The sequence below is a fragment of the Ursus maritimus genome, unplaced genomic scaffold (genome assembly GCF_017311325.1).
Source record: "Ursus maritimus isolate PB19 unplaced genomic scaffold, ASM1731132v1 scaffold_13, whole genome shotgun sequence".
Taxonomy (NCBI): Eukaryota; Metazoa; Chordata; class Mammalia; order Carnivora; family Ursidae; genus Ursus; species Ursus maritimus.
In genome coordinates, this window is record NW_024423675.1 from 44,700,612 (window position 1) to 44,715,836 (window position 15,225).

Below are 15,225 nucleotides of genomic sequence, written 5' to 3' on the forward strand. Positions count from 1 at the left end.
TGACTATACGGGATGATTGGTTCCCCCAACCTCCACATCGTTCATGGGTCAACTGTATTTTCAACCTAATGTCCATCCCTACTCCCAGCACAGGTTATGCAATTTGATTTTGTACCATCAGGATCTCGGAGTTATTATCAAGCTTTATTGTTGAGTTATTTAGATGATGAAAGCCATTGTTAAATTATAAGTTACTAATTTCAAAAAGCAAAATTGCCGTGTGTCAACACTTAGGGAGTAGGTGGTAGTGTTTCTCCTTTCCTTTAAAAATGATCCAGACGTATTTCCTCCAGAAAATGTTGTTCTACACTCTGTATTCAGCCGCTGCTGAGCTATAGACGTTGACGTAGCCTCTCACGATGAGCGCGATAGAAGCAGCTGAGCTTGCAAATTAATGAACAAAGAATAGTAAAAATATGTGCCTGTAACAAGTTTCAAAAACAAAACAGTGTCCTGGGATGATTTATATGTCTGGCAGTTGATTAGCCTGAAAATGCCCTCTTCTCTCCCAGTGCTCAGAGGTAGGGAGACTGAAGAACCTTTCCTCAGACCTGTATTTTAAAATTCAGGAACCTGATCCTTCTTATTACTGAGTCTGTATTCAGTAGGTACCAATCAAAGTGTAGGCTGTAGCCTTGGAACAAACTACCTGTGCAAAGGTAACTCACCTGCTTATGCAGAGATAGCGCCACGCCCTAGCTCAGCACCCTGGAATCACACAGTGCCGAAAGGGCTTAAACCTTTATGGAGGTTGTGGAGTCTGGAATGAGTTATTTTAGGAACTGATGAGCTCAGTTCCAAACATCAGAGTCTTCTCCTAAATACCATGAGTAATGAAATGCTATCAAGACCTGAAGGGTGCACTTAGGAAAGTTAGTTGAGCCCAGAGCCCTCAGAATGACATTTGTTCCCTAGAATTTTCCATTGCCTAAGAGTCAGGAATTTTTGTGCCTGAATCTCCTAATTGTCCTGTGTATGTCTCCCTTACTAGATAATTGAAAACCCGGATGTCCCACAGGAATTCAGGAATCAAGGTATTGGATTTGATTTTTGCTAGTTTGGTTTAAAAAGCAAGTCTAAGAATGCCTACTGTGTGCTTGGCTCTGGGAATGTAGAGGTGAGTGGGGGCGCTCAGGGAGCTCTCAGGAGGTTCAGCTTAGCTTTGCCTTACCGGCTCGCACTCCATCCCTGTTCCTTAACCTTCCTTCCGGCCCTGCACTCTGCCAGCTGCACCTGTTTCTGTTCCAACTCTGTGAAGGGGGATAACTCTTCATATACCTTCCTCTCGGAGGCTGGATTTTTTTGTGGGTTTGGGTTTTTTGTTTTGTTGGGGTTTTTTTGTTTGTTTTTTTGTCATTGTTTTGTTTTGTTTTCCATGAAGTCAGGTTTATTAATTGTTAAAACTGGGTAGAAGGTTGTGGAAACCTGATCGGCATAGAGCTATTGTACCAGAAGTAAGTTTGTGAAATGCCATTTTTTTTAATATGGAAAAAATGAACCTCACAGGGAATCTAACAGTAGGATAAACAGCTTGGTGTAAGTGGCAGATGAAATCAAGGTAAGGAATTGCATTCTGACCCAGAGGAAAAGGAAAAACAGAGGTCTATGTATAATTGACAAGCAGTTTGTTTTTTGGTTTTTTGGTCTTCTGTTTTGTTTTTTGTTTGGTAGTCTTGTTTTCTGAAAGAGATATGAAAAATTCAAACCATCTAATTAAAAAAATGAAAATATTTTTTCAGATTTTATTCAATAATTTAAAAAATACTGGAAAATCTGCTTTTCTTTGATATTTTTGCATGTTAATAATAGGAAAAGGTGGCAGTGGGGAGGCAGGTGGTTACAGAGAGGATGTAAAAGGGAACGAAAGGGGGAGAGAAAGGCAGCCAAACAGCCACTATTAGGAGAAACAGAGTAATGAAGGCATTGCTGGAGCATGTTGTTTTAATTGCCCCTTGCTCCCTTCTTGGGCTGCAGACTGGAACGTTCTTCAGCATCTTGCCACCTGTGGACGCTCCCAGTGATGCGCTCCACCTGCCTTTTCCTCTCTTGGGCAATTGTGGTTCCATAAAACCTTCACTTCGGTTTTATAAACCAAAGACAAGGTCCAAGTCCTCTTGGCCAAAGGTTTATCTTTAAAAATATATATTAGTAAAAAATGGATGGACTCACATTTATCTAAAACTGAGTTTAAGGACTACTTATGGTTTTTACTTATTTTTAGTGGTGTCTTATTGTACCTTATCATTTCTCAGGTTTGTTTCTGCATGGAAGATCATAAATTCGCAGGATTAGCTGTTTTTCTTTCCCGCCCTCCTCTGACTTTACTGTCATTTTCTGTCTTCCGCTCTTGCCATTTTTTCTCCATCTTCCTTGATCTCATGGCCATTTTTTTAAATCTCTACATTCATCAAGTAGCCACAGTTGTATAGATCTTTAAAGGTGTTTGTTATAAGAAGAACAAATGCTTCCACTTGTTACTTCACTGAGCCCAACAATTCTGTGAGAATGGGATTATTTTTCCCCCATTCCACCAAAGGGAGAACTGAAGCTTACCCAAGCTCACGTGGTCAGCAAGTTGTGGACCAGTACCTGACCAGATTCTAAATTTCACCCTTTCTCCAATACTTCCAGTGCTTCTGTGGGAGTTTTGTTCCTAGTTTCTGGACGTGAACATGTTTAGAGGGAAAATTCTTTCTTCTGGCTTTGGTCGTTGCTCTGTTAGCAACTGTGTGACCCGAGGATGCTGGGAAAATAGGCAAAGTAGTAAAGATGGTGACGAAGTTATTTTGCCCTTTTTCCCTAGTTCCTTAGTTTGAAAAGCCCATCTTTCTTCCACGCTGCCACATTTTATCTCCGTGATACAACTCAAATCTGCTCAAAAGATCCAGAAATTCCAAAGGTCAGAATAAGGGATACATTTGTAGTCTACTGGCCTAAATATTGAGACAATTGTTGTCAATTGTGTTGTTTCTTAAATTAGTGAAATCTCTTTTTGTTAAGTGTGAATGAGTTTTATATATAATAGTAAACAATATATCATTTTCTGAACCGTATTTCTGAAGTGTTCTTTCAATATTCATTACTGTAGAAATGAATAATTATATTTTCTAGGATCATTTTAGTGGCCTAAGGAAGGCTCAGCATCTGAAAACCTTCTTTTCAGTCCTGAAAACATTAAGAGCAGAGGATGGGAAGGACTGTTGAGGAAGCTTCTAGTGCCCTCTGCCAATGTCTAATGCTTGTAACCTCTTCTGTTTGAAGGGTCGACAGTTGAGTCCCTCTGTGATGACCTTGTCTCTGTGCTCACTGTTCTGTGTGAGAAGCTGCAAGCCGCCATCAAGTAAGTGCCTTCAACACTGGTGTTCTTGTTCGCCGGTGGTCTATTTCTGAGATAACTCTTGTCTACAGCATCACTTACAATTGCAGATTATAGGGACAATGGTTACCCCCATTGGTATTCACCTGTTATTCCTGAGAAATCTATTCAGTGACTTTGGGCAAGCCCACATTACCAAATACCATGACTGAAGGATATAATTTTCGCATGAGAAATGGGAAAACAGTAGCTTACAAAGAAGACTTAATCCCTCTAGCATGGAGCTGAGTGACAAGATTGTTGGCCAAGAGGTAGTTGACAAAGCTATTTGAAGTAACCTGGGCATGTCCCAGCTGTGTGACTCTAAATGAGTCTTCTCACTGACCTCTGTTAATGGCAAGGACGGACTCTGTGGTCTTTCTATATTTCTTCCAACATTTCCCGAGCCTGTGAGTTCACATGCATATTTTTGAAAAGAACACATTGCTCTTTTATATACTCATTTTTTGCATACCAGTTTAATCCTCGATATTAGATCATATAGATGATATCCACAGCTCCAACTCTCCATGCAGTAAGTTAACTTATTAATTTATGCATCTGTAGTAAAGCCAAATCATAAAAGGTCTAGACTTTCCAAGATGAGATGAAAAGTCCTACCAGCTACATATATAGTTAATTGCAAAATCCACAACACAATAAGATTCTGAAATACCCTTTGAGTTATGAAAGACACTATCATTTGCTAGTAACTAGAATATTTGATAATTCAGAAAACTTTTACTTATAGTATTGCCTATGTAGTCATAAGTTGGGGGACATAATCTAGTTGAAACAGTGAGGTCTCTCACTTTGCTGGAAAAGTTGCAGAAACTTGTTAGTTTTGTTTTTGTTTGTGTTTTTAATAAACTTAGGATTTTTGAAAGCTAAGCTTAGAATGACTCTTCAGAGTTTTTGGCCCATGGTTTCTATATCAGTGTATCCATCATTCCTCTAGGTCACCAGCCCATTTTGACCAAATTAAGCTCCCTTCCTCTTAGGCACTTAAACAATGAAGAGACCTATTTAATTCATAGGTAGTCTAAGTGAAAAGGAAAAGCGCTTCTTCCCCAGCCCCACCCTCAAGTTTCTCTCACCCCTGGACCCTAGGCAGAACATTTTTTTTCCTCAGAAGGCATATATCTAAAAGCAGATAGCGTGTGTAGTTGGCTTCTCCTGTTCTTTGCTCAGGTCCCCATCTCCTCTGACCATGGAGAGTTAGGGCAGTAGGCCTGGGACTCAGATTGTGATCCTAACCTCAGGACTCTAACACCAACTACAGTGACCCCATCTATGGAGTCTCCATGTGACCTGATTACCTTGGGACAGTTCCAGGTTATGCCTGTTCTGTATGATTGTAATCACCCTGCCTCACTCCTACCAGTGTCCTGGCTGGGATAAGTTATATATTCACTCTACTCATCCATGGCCAGGGTTTAGATTTCTTCTAGTGCCCGTTCCTCCCCACCCCTGCCTAGTTCTACTCCCTCATAGCAGAGCCAGTTGTTATATCAGAGCTGGGGGATGTTTCTCATTGGCTGGTTTTCTCCTAAGATATAATCATATATGGTGTTTAATCACTATTGGCTCAACTACATTATCTTTGTTGCATTAGCTGGGTAAAACCCCTGTTTGGCCCCTTACTGCCTCTTGACTTTGGGAAGAGCTCTCAACCCTGTAAATTGTATCCTATAAAATAATTAATATGTTATTTATTATTATTTGTATATAATATAATATTAGTGATATAAAATATATTAGGGTTTTTGTAAGAATCCAGTGAGAAAATTTACTTAAAAGATAGTTGATTCCCAATAGCCAAAGATTACCTGAGGCTAAGAGAATTTGGTTTATCAACTTGTAATAGTGAGGGAGCCTGTACACTCTGGGGAAGCCAGGGTATCCATGCAAAGGATGTTAGGAGGGATTGTTACAGATTTGAGCCAGAGTTAGGTGATTTGGAGTGGGTGAAAGGAACTGAGGGTCTGTTCAAGGATTGGGTGCTGTCAGAAAGTAGGGGCATTCCCTGGATGGGACATCTTCATTTTCATTTAGCTGATGGGAGGAACAGATAAGGGGCTGTCATTGTAGGAGAAACAGGAGTCATTCACAGATGAGGATGATATTTGGTCGTTTTAGTGGTTGCACAGGATTCCTTTTTTATTTTTTTTAAAGATTTTATTTATTTATTCGACAGAGACAGAGACAGCGAGAGAGGGAACACAAGCAGGGGGAGTGGGAGAGGAAGAAGCAGGCTCATAGCAGAGGAGCCTGATATGGGGCTCGATCCCATAACGCCGGGATCACGCCCTGAGCTGAAGGCAGACGCTTAACGACTGTGCTACCCAGGCGCCCCAGGATTCCTTTTTTAAATCTCTGTTCAGGCCAGTTTGTAGATTGGCTTTCGTCTTGTTCTGTCCCCGTTGTGGAGAGTCCTCAGCTGATATTAACATTCTGTGAAGTCGTTTGTGTTCGCCAGGGGAGCACCCCGGCTAGCTGGTAGCAACTAGGCAGTTGCCAGCTGTCAAAGATGCTTCTTCTCCATCCCCCACCCCCCAGGTCTTAGCATTATCAGGGAATAAAACAAAGACCATCAAGACTTTGAAAAATATAAAGGCTATGTTCATTACCTTGCAGGCAAGGGGGGGAAAAAAGCTACACATTTTTTTTTCCTGAGTAGTGTGCTAAGAGAAGACTAAGGTTTTAAGTACTAGAAAAACTCAAGATAGTTATGCCATTAATAATTGAAAACTAGCCCCCAAGATAAGTCAGAACAAATCTGTAGGTCTATGAATGATAGATTTAAAACATACCGTTGTTCATTGGTCAGAAAAGTCTTCAGCTAGGTGCAGTAAGGCCTTCAAGTTCATGGCTCTTTAAAGCCTGCACGTCTCTAACATCAGCTGTAGGGACTGCCATCTGTAGAGTGACCATATGACCTAGTGTACCTGGGACAGTCCGAGGTTACGCCTGTTGTAATTATTGTAGACTTTCAGTACTGGTATCTTCTAGGAAGTTTTGGGATAAATGGAATTTTTTTAACTGCACAGTGCCTAACATATAATAAATATTTGCTATATATTCTAAAATCGCTTGCTTACTTTTAGAATTGTCAGTGCTACTTCTGGTCTATGATGCAGTTTGGGACACTGAACTTCTTACACCAGACATTTGTAGATTATTAGGAAGATACACAGCACAAACATACATTGCAAATGCATCTGTACGCATACTGCAGACTAAAGGGCATAGATTTCTATCAGTCATGAAAAAAAATGAAAACATTTCTGAACCATATGACTTGGAAATAGGTGTTAAACAGGAAAAGTAATTCATGTGACACGTACATGTTTTTCTAGGATTTCTCATTGGACATTAGCTCAAAGATGGCTTTAGGCATGTTGTTATAGAGCTTAATGGCTTTTATAGAATTCCCATGGTCTTGCTTGGTTTTTCAATGCAATTCCCCAGTCATCATTCTGCCCCTGGAGACTGCTCACTGTGGTTGAGTATGGTCTTTCCCATCATGATTCCATTTCCCTAAGATGATGGTTCTGTTGCTAAGGAAGCTGGGGTGCAGCATGCATAATCACTAGCTTAAACAGGACACCTGTAAGGCCACCTGGTCAGATGGTACCATGCTCTTGACTGCTTTCAATCTGGTGGTTCTCTTTATTCTTCATGTTCAGTTTTCACACCTTTTACAATTTCTTCTGAATTTCCTACCCAAACTCCTTTTATTTCTATTAGCTAAACTTGACACCTCTCCCACCTTCTAAATATCTTCTTCCTCTGAAATCACACCACAGTGCTTCTCCGCAATAGCCGTTTCCAAAAATCAGGGCCCACATACCTCATAGGGCTTTCTCTCTGTAAGGGTATGTAGTCATGATATACTCAGTCTCCCGGGAGGAGTCACAAAATTCATCCAGGTACGCAGAACAACTCACGTGCCTTAGAGATGTGTTATTAATAGAACGCTATATTAGGCATGCTGAGTTACATGATGCTTTTTAAATTCAGGAGTTTTTGGAAGGATAATTGGGCTTAGAAAGATATTTATTCATTCTCTGCCCATTGGGCTCCTGTCAGCCTCTCCCCACTTCCCTCTCCTCCCAGTGCCGAATGTCAGAGAGGAGCGTACGCCAAAGCATTCTCAGAAGCAATGAGGCAAGGCCAGGTGTTCCTATCACGGGTTTGATTTCATTCCACTTCTTACACAATTACTTAAAAGTCCCTCTCTCCTTTTGCTACCTAAATTCAAATTATCTCAAAGGGAGGTAAGGTCCAAATGATTCATCATCAAACAAAATTCTAAGAACGCCAGAGATCCAGAACGTGCTGCCAGATTACCCTTGCAGGCAACTTGTCAGGATGGGGGCTCCTCAGCTTTCATGGCCCACTGGTCTACTTACGAGAGTCGTTCTTCATGGATCTTGAGCCCGGGAAGAAATTCAGAGATGAGCAGAGAATGAGACCAGAAGCGACTCAACCTGCCAGCCATGAAATGCTCAAACAGAAGACTGGGCCAAGGGACTCGCCACCCTCCATGTCGGCAGATTTTTCCTCATGTGTTTTGAAAGAGTTGGCTGGTTTCTTGGCTTCTCACCCCCCTGTACTTTTCACATATTTGTCTGTCTTCAGTCAGACGAATGAGAACTGCACACATGTGCTGCACATGCGTATGTGTATCTCGTGAGGGGCCCGTGTGGAAGCTGCTTACATTTCAGACAGCTCTTAGTGACATGACTCATGCAAGGCTATGAGCACCGGTTTTTCCACACTGCTGCGGCCCACAGAAAAGCTGCTGCGTTTGGTCTCCAAGGAGACTTCCAGGCCAGTTACCTTGGCAATGCATCCTCTCTGTCATCGGGTCTGATGACTTGGGGTTCAGTATTGCTGTGGCGTACTCTGCAGGTATTCAGAGGGAACTCGGCTGCTCGTAGCTTTTCTGTGGGTTCCTTTCCAGTTTCAGAAACTGAGAATTTTTATCGTCTATAGTTCTTTTAGTTTTGTGGTGTGAGACTGACAGTTTGAAAGACAGACATTTTTGAATTGGGGCATTTAATCATTATTTTTCTTTTTTCCTTTTTAAGATTTTATTTATCTGAGAGACAGCATGAGCAGGGGGAGGGACAGAGGGAGAGGGAGAAGCAGACTCCCTGCCGAGCAGAGAGCTCGAGGTGGGGCTCAATCCTAGGACCCCAAGATCATGACCTGAGCCTAAGGCAGATGTTTAACCGACTTAGCCACCCAGGCACCCCAATAACTATTTTTCTTAATAGTGAGTCCAGCGATTGGTCAGAAAGATTAGTCTGAGACTATAGCGGAGATGGTCCTTTTCAGAACTTTTTCAAAACGTGGCTTATTGGAGTTGCGACCCTTCTGTTTTGCCTTCTCCGATCTGTTCATTTCTACAGCATCCAGAATGATTGTTCTAAAATATAAATTTGGTACTGTCACTCTCCTACCTGCAGAATAAGGTCCAGACAAGTCCTCCCAAACCCTTCCTGATCCGGCCCTTGCCACTTCCCCAGTCCCACCTCTTGCCAATGGTATCCTTACACTCTGTTCCAACCACAGACCACCACCACCCTCTCCCTAACACTGCCCTGCAAGACTCCTACTTGAACTTTAGGTCTCCATGAAGATGGCTTTTCCTTAGAAATTCTTTCTGGATCTCTCTAAGGATTAGATGCCACTCCCAATATGCTCTCATAGAACCTTGTGTTAAATTTCTCATTTGTAGCAGTTCCTATACAATGCTTTATCTACTTGCTTCCTTGTTTCTCTAGTCCCAGAAGAATATGCTGTTTCTGATCAGGAACGATGCCTCGCTCAAAAGTGTAGGGAAGTCTGTGGGCGTAGGAGTATAGAAGTGTAAAGTCCTTACCTGGCCCCAAAATGGCTAAGTATGTCTTCCCTTTCTTATTCTTCCTCCAACCACCACCTTCCTCTTGGCACATAGTAATAATTTTTGTGGAAACTCAGCCTTTACCCACCTCTTCTTCCCCCCCTCAGCAGGTGTGGTATAGTACATCCAAATATAAGTGGAATTCCCTTTTTTTTTCCTTGAAAGATTGTACTTATTTACTTGACAGAGTGCACACAGCAGGGGAGCGGCAGGCAGAGGGAGAGGGAGAAGCAGGCTCCCTGCTGAGCAGAGAGCCCAGTGCAGGGCTCAGTCCCAGGACCCTGAGATCATGACCTGAGCCGAAGGCAGACACTTAACCGACTGAGCCACCCAGGCGCCCCGTGGAATTCCCCTTTCCAGAATAATGGCATTATTTGAATCATTGTGCAGTTCTCTTTGGACAAGGGAGAGCATCACAGAGTATGAGTCAGCAGACTTCTTCCGTGAAGGGCCACATACTGCTTCTGTTCTCTGTTCATTCCTGTTATTGTTTTACAACCCTTTAAAAACACAAAAATCATTTTCAGTTCATGGGGCCGTGGGCAGGGTTTTGCCCTTGGGCTGTACGTTGCGAACCAGTTTAGAGCTTGAGGTCAATTTTACAGAGACCTATTGCCGCAGAATCTAACATAACACTTAAACAGGGGACCCTCAGCCCCCCCATCTTGCGATCCTTCATCTTGCGTCTGTGCAAACTTTCTCAGTTCGGCAGTGGACGCGTGTCATCTCCTGGGCTTTGGGACAGTCCGGTGTTAACTTTTCTCTTCTTCCTTCCTGTCTCCTTAAGTTTCTAGTCTGCCTGTCACTGGTCTTGCCTCTCCCGTCCACCCCCTTCTCCTGGGAGTTATTTGAACTGTTAAGGGCATTAAACTTCCTTTTGGTATTTATTTAAGTGAGGAGAAAAGAGACACAGCCAAAAATGATTTTTCAAGACAAGTTCCTCCTTTTTTGGAACATATAGGACTCCTGAATAAATTCTCTTAGAAGTATTTATTATGTATTTGTCATAAATGTGTGCTCGAATATTAAATTCTTCCTTATTCCTGTCGGTCACTTACCACCCACCTGGAGTTTAATACTTTCTGGTGGGTTCGGCAGAAAACTCAGCCTGGGTAGGAGAACACGCATCCCATGAAGTTGTCTGTTTTTTTAATCTGGCTCTATGGATTAATCTCATAATAATAATCCGAGAAAAATAATTTGTCCATTGAAAAACCATGTTGTCTTCAAAAAAGAAATTCAAATGCAAGTTAGTAAAGTGTTGACCATTTAAAAGATAATATGATTAGTGGTCTTTTGAAAAGTTTAGACAGTTGAACACATTAAGAGTTTGAACGTTTCTGGAATAAACCGTGGAATTTAATTGATAATGATATATCAGTATTGGTTCTTGAATGGTAGCAAATGCGTCTACTAATGTGAGCTGTTATGAGCAGGATAAACCCTCTGTGCTGGGCGGGGTGGAACACAGTAACTCTCTTCCATGCTCAGTTTTTCTATACATCTGAAACGGTTCTAAAAAACAAAGTTTGTTCATTTAAAAAACCTCCCCCGAACTGTATCAGTTTGCTAGGGTTGCGGTAACAAAGTCCCATAGACTGGGTGGCTTCCGTAACAGACACGTATCTCCTTCCAGTTCCGGAGGCTGGAAGTCCGAGATCAGGATGTCAGCGTTGGTTCCTTCCCAGGCCTTCAGGGGAGGATCCGTTCCACACCGCTCTCCTTGGTTTGCAGACGGCCATCTTCTCCTTTTGTCTTTTCCATTGTCCACTGTCTGTGCGTGTCTGTTTCCAGTGTTCCCCATTTTACGTGGACATCCGTCAGCTTGGGCTAGGACCCACCCAGATGACATCACTTTAACTTGATTACCTGTGTAAGAGACCCGATCTCCCATCAGGGCACATGCCGAGGTTCCAGGGGTTCGATCTTCCACAGAGAAATTTTCGGGCATGCAATTCCACCCGTCATGCTAGCCCCCCCCCGCCCATGAACACTTCTCTCACGCTGAACATTTTTCCACGTGTTTCCCACCTGTCACTTCCTTAATTCTGCCTTCACTTTGCATGCGTCGTGTGTTGGTTTTGTTCCCCAGTGACCAGCAGCAGCTGCAGCTCCTGTACTTGGAATGTGTCCTGTCCGTGCTCAGCAGCTCGTCCTCCGCCATGCACCTGCACCGAGGCTTCACAGACCTGATCTGGTGAGCACCCAGCCACATGCTCCCCCCCACACCGACCCCACGGTTCTCCCCTTCCAGCTCCGCGCCCGGGTCCCTTCCCGTGGCATCCGTGGTCGACCGGTCACCTCATCTGTGTGCGAAGGCTTTAGAGAGAAAGTAGGGAATTGGCTTTGCTCACATGCACTGGATCGAAATACAGAGAGAAGCTTATGATGATCTTCACAAAATAGGCCTCCAAGGGCCTCTCGTGCTTTGTTGGCACCATAGGCTCGTGAGACTCAGGAGCTAGGAGATATTTTCTAGGTTATTCGTTTATCCTAAAAGTATACGAAGGCACCAGGAAGTTGCACGGGGCTGGGGGCGGGGGCAGAGCTAGTGAATGTTATTCTTAGCCCTTCACTGGTACATTCTCCATCTCAACTGGAAGACTAGTCACTTAATTATAGCCAGAGAGTCCCCCGGGTGACAGGGCCCACAGGCAGCCAGCTAGTTTCTCTGGGTTCCTGGGCTTTTCCACACGGAGGAAGTCGAACGATATGTGACACTATATGTGTCAGAATTTTAAATTAACTTCTCAAATTAGAAGTAGAAATAATTTTGGTGTTTAAAGTAAAATGAAACTTTCTAACTAAGCCATTAAGCATTTTGAGTCAGTTTCTTTACATAAGATGGTTTCTTAATACTTCTCTTGATATTTTTATTTTTTTAATTTATTTTTTTAGTTATTTTTATTTAGTATTTTTATTTAGTTAATTCTGCCTTGAGCTATGAGGAGAACGACTCTGTTCATATACCTAGAAGTGATGGAGAGACATGGAAAACGGGGGCAGGATGTCGCCAAAAAGAGAAGCAGTAAAGAACCCAACTCTGATTAGTCATTTTTGTGGCATCTGGTATTTACCCTCAGGACTGTATTTGCACTTTATCCTTCTGCCTTGTTAGCAAAACCTATTTTTCCTCCTGTGTCTTCCCAGGAAAAGCCTTTGCCCTGCTCTCATCGTGATCCTGGGGAATCCAATCCACGATAAAAGCATCACCTCTGCTCACAGCAGCAGTGCTGGCTCCGGCGTCGAGTCAGACTCTGCGTCTCCAGGAGTTTCTGACCACGGCCGGGGGTCAGGCTGCTCGTCCACCGCGCCAGCCCTGAGCGGGCCCGTGGCTCGGACCATTTATTACATCGCGGCCGAGCTGGTCCGGCTGGTAGGGTCAGTGGACTCCATGAAGCCCGTGCTCCAGTCCCTCTATCACCGTGTGCTGCTTTATCCCCCACCCCAGCACCGGGTGGAAGCCATCAAAATAATGAAAGAGGTAGGGAGGCATGAAGAATGCCACCGTGCTTGCCAGGAGGCGGGGGGCAGTGTCTGAACACGGTGTCTTGCCTACAGGCAGCACTCAGAAAATGTTTGCCGATCACCTGCTAACACTTACTTGGGACCACATGGTGTCCAGTAATCGGCAGTATCTTTAGGGCTGGGGTGTGCATGCATGTGTTGAGAGCCTGGGTGAGGACAGATTGATTGGTGCTCACTGATGCAAAGTCATTGATAATTTAAGCTGCAGGCATTTGACTGAGCCCCAGGCTGATTTCATTCCGCTCTCTTAGATACTGTTTATGCAGATATGTGTTTATTCCCCTTTGCCAAAATTGGATTTCAAAGTGATTTTATACTCAGGTTGTACGCTATCCACCCCCACCCCCCAAAATCATTACTAATCTCTGACTAGTAAAAGGAATCCCTTTGCCCCATTCCTTCTTGGGCCTCATATCGCAAACACCATGACCCCTGCGAGAAGGTAAAGTTGTCCAGCTCATGATAGCCACCCAGTGTGCTCGTTCATGGCTTTGAGGAGGTACTTCAGATAAGAATTTCTCTGCTTTCTTTCAAATAACCAGAAAGAAAAGTGATCAACATTTTTGTATTTCTGAACTTGTTCATTGCCTTTGTTTTTGGTACCTATGACCAAACAACAACAAACCCAGAGTAACAAAATTCCTTCATTGATGATTCATTTATTTTAAGTAGTATTCGCTGCTCATCAGTTTCTCAAAAGCTTAATTTGAAATGCCACTTGGTGTCGTTTTAATAAGAGTTGACTGTAATGAACAATGAAAAGTTCTGACTCTGCATTTCTAGAAATGAAGGAATGATCCGGATTCAATTGCTGGTTAAGAAAATCTATGAGCACACAATAATAATCCTTTTTTCCCTTACCTTCTATATGCCTAGCACTTATATTATCTTTAATCCTCTTATCACATATCACAAAATATCACATACATTATCTTTAATACTCTTTAGTAGTTCTTTGATGTTCTATATCAACTTTTCCCAGTGAAGAATGTTATTTCTTTTCCCCATCACAGCCTCAGGCAATGAGAATGAAGGGTCAGCTTTAATACCTGACCACTCCTAGGTTGGCGAACCCAATACTGCTTTGGAAGCAAGTGAGACTAGACTAGTTTGTCACCACCCAGACAGCAGTGGCCCTCCCTTGGGGACCTGGCCCTACCCTTGTTAAGTGTACACCTAGGGACTCAAGATGGGCTTTCTCTGAATAAGCACATCTTTAAGGGGAAGAAAGAAGAAGGGACTGGTTACACACGCTCAGCCCCTTCTAAATCCACCAGTCAGATCAGACTCCCCCCCATCGGAAGGAGGGGAGAGAAAGAGAGGAAAGAGGTCCAGAATTATTCCATTAGATATTCCTGCCCATAGAGATATAATGCCAGGAAAAGGGAATTTTCCCTCCCACAAAGAAACTAAGGTTCCAGAGGGTCAAATGATTTGTCTGAGGTCCCAGAGAAAGAGTCCTAGTGCTAGTCCCTCTGACCCCAAACCCATCACCTTTCCCGCAGCACTCTTATTACCATACTTTGCTATTGCAGTGCAGATGATGCTGGGAGCCCCTTTCCATGCTGGCTCACCTACCCCTTCCTGAGCCTGAGTTGAAGAGTCAGGGTTTGGATCCTCTCTCTCTCGCTCCCAGCAAGGCTGTAGTAGCTAAACCGTTTAACTCTGAACTTACAATTTTTTAAAATCTCTGCATAGTAGTAATATTCCAAAGGTTCAAAATGCAATAAAGTTTGTATAAATACTCTGTAAGTATAAAGGGCTAGACAAATATTTGGCTGCTTATTGCTATCGTAAGGAAAAGAACTCTGTGGAGGCTGAAAATAGCTGGTCTCATGACCTCCTGCTCGAGTAGTGCACCAGTCCTAGCCCAGCTCCCTGTCTGCTGCCTGCCTGTTTGCTTCCTTTTGTCTTTCTGAATTTAGGCTCATAAATCACCACTCTTAACAGGTTTTTTTCAGGCTCTAATGGCTCCTGTTGCCTCTCTCATCAAGTCTGAATTACTCTGCCCAGTTTCTAGGTCCTTCTGTCATCATTCTCACTTCCCATCATTCCCCAGGATCACCCTCAGTCCATCTGGCTGACCCTGCTCTGTTCAGACCCCCCTCCCCCGCTATATCCCCACGGGCCGTTCCCCTTAGCAGAGTCGAGCAGGGATCCCAATACGCCAGACACAGCCAGCACTTCGTGTTCGTTTATTTACCAACTCTCCCAGGAAGATAATACCATGCCCAGTTTCCAGATGGGGAAACTGAGGCTCCATGAGAATCTACTTGCCCAAAGTCCTCGTCAGTAGCAGGGCTGCCGTGTGAACCCAGGCGTTCTGAGGACAGCTGTCTCTGCTGTCAAAGTCCTCCTCCTTTACAGTTCCGCTTCCTTAAACCACTAAATTCTCTAAATTCCACCATTTAGCAATTACTTGTACGTC

General features: G+C 43.4%; 1 protein-coding gene across 1 annotated transcript in view; it reads left to right on the forward strand.

Moving 5' to 3' along the window:
• Positions 1–15,225, forward strand: part of ARFGEF3 (ARFGEF family member 3) — a 165,358-nt gene that overhangs the window by 77,471 nt on the left and 72,662 nt on the right. The window contains exons 7-10 of the mRNA XM_040627843.1: positions 992–1,034; positions 3,262–3,340; positions 11,362–11,466; positions 12,420–12,753. Of these exons, the coding sequence (XP_040483777.1) occupies positions 992–1,034; positions 3,262–3,340; positions 11,362–11,466; positions 12,420–12,753 (561 nt within the window). The remainder of the gene's footprint in view (positions 1–991; positions 1,035–3,261; positions 3,341–11,361; positions 11,467–12,419; positions 12,754–15,225) is intronic.